This window comes from Nicotiana sylvestris, chromosome 6 (genome assembly GCF_000393655.2).
Source record: "Nicotiana sylvestris chromosome 6, ASM39365v2, whole genome shotgun sequence".
NCBI classification, from domain to species: Eukaryota; Viridiplantae; Streptophyta; class Magnoliopsida; order Solanales; family Solanaceae; genus Nicotiana; species Nicotiana sylvestris.
The window spans coordinates 51,698,790-51,703,878 of record NC_091062.1 but is presented as its reverse complement, the minus strand read 5'-3'; the positions used below and the strand labels follow the sequence as shown (position 1 = coordinate 51,703,878).

The 5,089-nt window shown below is 40.4% G+C and overlaps 1 protein-coding gene across 1 annotated transcript; it reads right to left on the bottom strand.

Moving 5' to 3' along the window:
- Positions 1–4,298: 4,298 nt before the first annotated feature.
- LOC138870603 (uncharacterized) lies at positions 4,299–4,874 on the bottom strand. The gene has a single exon (XM_070148426.1). The coding sequence runs from the start codon at positions 4,872–4,874 to the stop codon at positions 4,299–4,301; it is 576 nt and encodes a 191-aa protein (XP_070004527.1).
- Between the last annotated feature and the right edge of the window lie 215 nt (positions 4,875–5,089).

Below are 5,089 nucleotides of genomic sequence, written 5' to 3'. Positions count from 1 at the left end.
GGAACCCCAAATGCACACTTGGCGGGATTTAGCTTCAAGTTGTACCTTCTTAGTCTGTTGAAGAACTTCCTCAGATATTCCATGTGGTTAGTGGCTCTCTTGGATTTGATGATAACGTCGTCTACATACACCTCAATCTCTTTGTGTATCATGTCATGGAAAATAGTAGTCATGGCCCTCATGTAGGTGGCCCCAAATTCTTTAACCCAAACGGCATCATCTTGTAACAATACATCCCCCATGGCGTAATGAAAGTCCTTTTATCCGCGTCTTCCTCATCCATCCATATTTGATGATACCCAGCAAAACAATCAACGAACAACTGCAGTTCATACTTGGCGCAGTTGTCAATTAGAATGTGTATGTTCGGCAAGGGGAAGTTGTCTTCCAGACTGGCCCGGTTGAGATCCCGGTAGTCGACACATACTCTAACCTTCCCGTCCTTCTTCGGCACTGGAACAATATTGGCTAACCATGTTGGATACTCTACTACCCTGAGAACCTTGGCTTTGACTTGCTTGGTGACTTCTTCCTTGATTTTCAAACTCATGTCGAGTTTGAACTTCCTAAGCTTCTGTTTTACTGGTGGACATGTCGGATTGGTTGGCAGTTTATGAGCTACAATAGATGTACTGAGACCGGTCATGTCATCATAAGACCAGGCGAATATGTCCTCACATTCCCTTAGAAATTCCGTGTACTTTTTCTTTTCTGATGGTGACAGATGAACACTGATACGCGTTTCTTTGACATTTTCTGCATCTCCCAGGTTGACAACCTCAGTTTCGTCCAGGTTAGACTAAGGTCTGTTCTCAAAATTCTCAACCTCTTTAACAACCTCTTCTGGTATATCATCTTCTTCTGAGTCTATATCTATTTGTTGCGTTGTCTCGTTGTATGTCACAATCGTCGGTTCATCAAGATAAGTAATAGTAATGTTGTGTAAATAAAGTAAATGATAAGAGCAAGATTTATAAGAAACTAAAATGCTTTGATAAATTTCATAATTATTTTGAACATTGGAGCTCTTATTTCAATATTAAATTGCGGAAAGAAAGTCAACTAGCGAAAAATAAAGATAATGCATGGTGCTTTGTTCAGCCTTGCTACCCCGAAGATTTTTGGGCCTTGGTGGTTCTGATGGACCAATTGTTGAGGCGTGCTCCTCGGCTCACAGCTTGTATAGAAGGGCCTTCCTCCCCCTCCTCCTCGAAAATGACGTAACAGTCCATGTTAGCATCTTCCCAAAACAAATTGCTCATTGCTGCCAGTGCTTCCTCTTCTTCCGACCCATAGATAACATCGGCTGGTTGAAAAGTCTGTTCCAAGCGGGGTATCGGCTGCTCTAGTGGATAGTAAGGACCGCGCCAAGGTGGCAACCAGTGGTTGAACTCCTCCCAAGTGCATTCATATCCCAAACTGAATGTGGTACCATGTTTTTTCAACTTGATAGGCTTAGCGATCCCTTGGAGATTCTTGCCAAGTCCCTTGCCAGGTTTGTATCCACACCAATTCAGTATACTTTCAATTTTGTTATCCCACCATTTATCCTTGTCCACGGCGTTGACTCGCTCAATGTGATGGTAGGTTTCTCCACCTATCTTCCTTCTTCCTCCGATTGCTGGGATGGTCTGGCGACTGTATATGGGATTGCTACCGTCGCCGTGAATAATTACCTCTTGGTGATTCCACTCGAATTTCAATACTTGATGTAGGGTTGATGCTACAGCCCCAGCGGCATGGATCTAAGGCCGTCCCAATAGCAAGTTGTAAGATGTTGGGATGTCTATTACTTGAAAATCAACGTCGAACCAAGTCGGCCCCATTTGCGCAGACACAAACTGATTTCCCCAATAGTGGACCTTTGGGACCCATCGAAAGCTTTGACAGTGATGGCTCCATCCTTGATCTCATAGAGGCTCTTTCCCAATGTTCTGAGAGTCACCAATGGACAAATATTGAGGCTAGACCCTCCGTCAATCAGGATTCTGGTGATGAAATAATCTTCGCATTTCACAGTGATGTGCAATGCCTTGTTATGGCTTAGCCCTTCAAGGGCAGCTCATCTTCGTGGAAAGTGATTTTGTGACTCTCCAATACTTGACCTACCATGTTTGACATTTCTCTTCCAGTTATGTTGCTGGGCACATATGCCTCACTCAGCACCTTCAATAAGGCATTCTTATGTGCGTCAGAGCTTTGTAGCAGAGCCAAGATAGAGATTTGGGCTGGCGTTTTGTTCAACTGATCAATGACCGAATACTCTTTGGCTTGTATCTTCCTCCAGAGATCATCGGGCCCAGTTTCAGTGACGTTTGGTCATCCAGAGGCCTGCTTACTGGACTCAGCTAGATGTTCTAGAGTATAAACCCTACCGGTTCTTGTCATACCATGTGTTGCAATTGCTTCTCCAGATTTGGTTTTCCTTTTCCTTCATGCCTCGGCGGTGTAATCCCACGGTATGGCCTTTGGGTGGAACGGTGTTACGACTATCATGGCCACCGGAATGGGCACCCTTGCTTTGGGAGGTAATACAACAACCTCAAATGGTACAGGTGCCTTTGGGGACCCAAAATCGACCTCAATAGGCCCTGACGTCTTTGCAGAAGAAGGTGCTTCGAACTCAAGTGGTATGGACATGTTCACTTCGGCATCTCCAGAAGGTTACATCTGGACCACAATCGGGTTAAGGGTCTTGTATGCATATATATATATATATGCTATTTTGAAAGTATTTTGTATATAAAAATACATAAGGAAAAATTGGGTATCAACAGTATATGATATTATACTCACTGGGTTCTATTGCCCATTTAGCTAACCTACCGGGTAGTACTTGTTTATGCAATATATTCTTCAGGGGAAAAGCAGTTATTACAAAGATATGATGACATTGAAAGTAAGGTCTCAACTTTCTAGATGCCATGATTAATGCTAAAGCAAGCTTTTCTAGATGAGGATATCGTGTCTCGGCATCTAATAAAGATTTACTAACATAATATATTGGAGATTGTTTACCTTTATCCTCTCGTACCGACACCGTTTACTTACAGCCACTTCTGACACAACAAGGTAGAGAAGTAACCTTTCTCCGTCTTTTGGTTTGGCTAGCAAAGGCGGATTTGACAAATACGATTTTAGGTCCTTGAGGGCTTGTTGGCATTCATTAGTCCATCCAAATTGATTCTGCTTTTTCAATACTGAAAAGAATTTAAATTTTTTTTTGATTATTTTGAAATTAATTTCCCCAGGGTTGCTATTCTTCCTGTTAATCTCTGCACTTCTTTTTTGCTTGTGAGTACATCCGGTATTTCCTCGATAGCCTTGATTTGTGCAGGATTTACTTCAATTCCCCTGTTAAAAACAAGAAAACCTAAAATCTTACCTGAAGCTACGCCAAAAGCATATTTTTCTAGATTTAGCTTCATATTGTATTTGTGGAGAATCTCGAAAGTGTCTGACAGATGTTGAAAATGATCTCCCGTCTCTACTGATTTGACTAGCATATCATCAATGTAGACTTCCATAGTCTTTCCCAGATGTTCTTGAAACATTTTAGTTACCAATCTTTGGTACGTGGCTCCAGCATTTTTTAGACCAAAGGGCATGAATTTGTAACAATAAGTCCCGCTGCCTGTGATAAATGAAATTTTCACTTCATCTATAAGATCCATCTTTATCTAGTTATATCCTGAGTATGCATCTAAAAAACTTAACAGCTCATGTCCTACGATAGAATCAATTAGTTGATCTATATGCGGCAAAGAGAATGAATCTTTTGGACAAGATTTATTTAAATTAGTATAATCTACATAAACTCGCCATTTCTTATTCTTTTTTGGAACTACCACAATAGGATATTTTACCTCTCGTATTAACCCAATTTTTAAAAGTTTTTGTACCTCATTTTGGATTACTTGATTTTTGAAGGATCCCTACTTCGTCTTCTTCTGCTTGACAGGCAGATATGATGGGTCCTTATTTAGTTTGTGGGTCATCACCTCCGTTGGTATACCTATCATATTTGAATGCGACCAAGCAAAGCAATATGTGTTAGCTTTTAAGAATTCAATTAACTTACCTTTCATTTATGTGCTCAGGTTCACTCCGATGTAAACTTTTCTGTCTAGCCAGTGTATAAATAGCACTATCGCTTCGAGTTCTTCGGTAGTTGTCTTAATATTTTCATTTTCTTCTGGCTCTTGAATAACATCGGGTCTTGAATCAATATCAGTTTGCCCTAGAATGCTTTCAGTTGAGGTTTTTATTATAACATCCTCAACTGAATTCTGTAACTACTATTTCTCGCATGCAACTTCGTTTACCATGCTAGTAACCCCCACTGAATTGATACTTCTAGAAGCTTGTTGATCTTCACGGATTTGACAAATTCCCCACTGTGAAGGAAATTTGATAACTTGATGCAATGTGGACGATACAACATCTATATCATGAATCCATGGCCTTCCTAAGATTATATTATAAGCCATATCTACATCTATCACCTGAAACTTTGTGTCCTTGATAACCCCTTCTGCAAATATAGCAAGCATTACTTCCCCTTTTGTGATAACACTTGAATTATCAAATCCAGACAAATACTGTGCCTTTGGTATCATTTTGTCGTTAGATTGCATTTCATCCACCACTCTTAGTAAAATGATATTCACGGAGCTACCTGGGTCAATCAAAACTCGTTTTACGTTAGTATCATGTACAAGTAAAGATATTACCAGTGCATCATTATGATGAATCATCAAGCCGTCAGCATCTTCGTCATCAAATGTTATACTTTCTCCTTCCAAGATTTGGTGTATTCGCTTCCCATGAGTGACTGTGACTTTTGATGTCTTCTTTGCAGCTGTATAAGTCATACCATTGACTTCGTCTCCCCCGGTTATTACATTAACTGTTCTTTTGGAGATGAGGGTTTTAGGGGTTCTTGTATGTTCTTCATATATGATTGTCTACCCTTCTCACTAAACAAGTCAGTTAGATAACCTTGCTTCAACAAATGCTCGACCTCTCCCTGTAATAACCTACAATCCAATGTTCTATGGCCATGATCGTTATGAAATTCACACCAATA

Coding starts and splice junctions, on each gene's coding strand:
- LOC138870603 (XM_070148426.1), bottom strand. CDS start 4,874: ATGACTTATACAGCTGCAAAGAAGACATCAAAAGTCACAGTCACTCAT.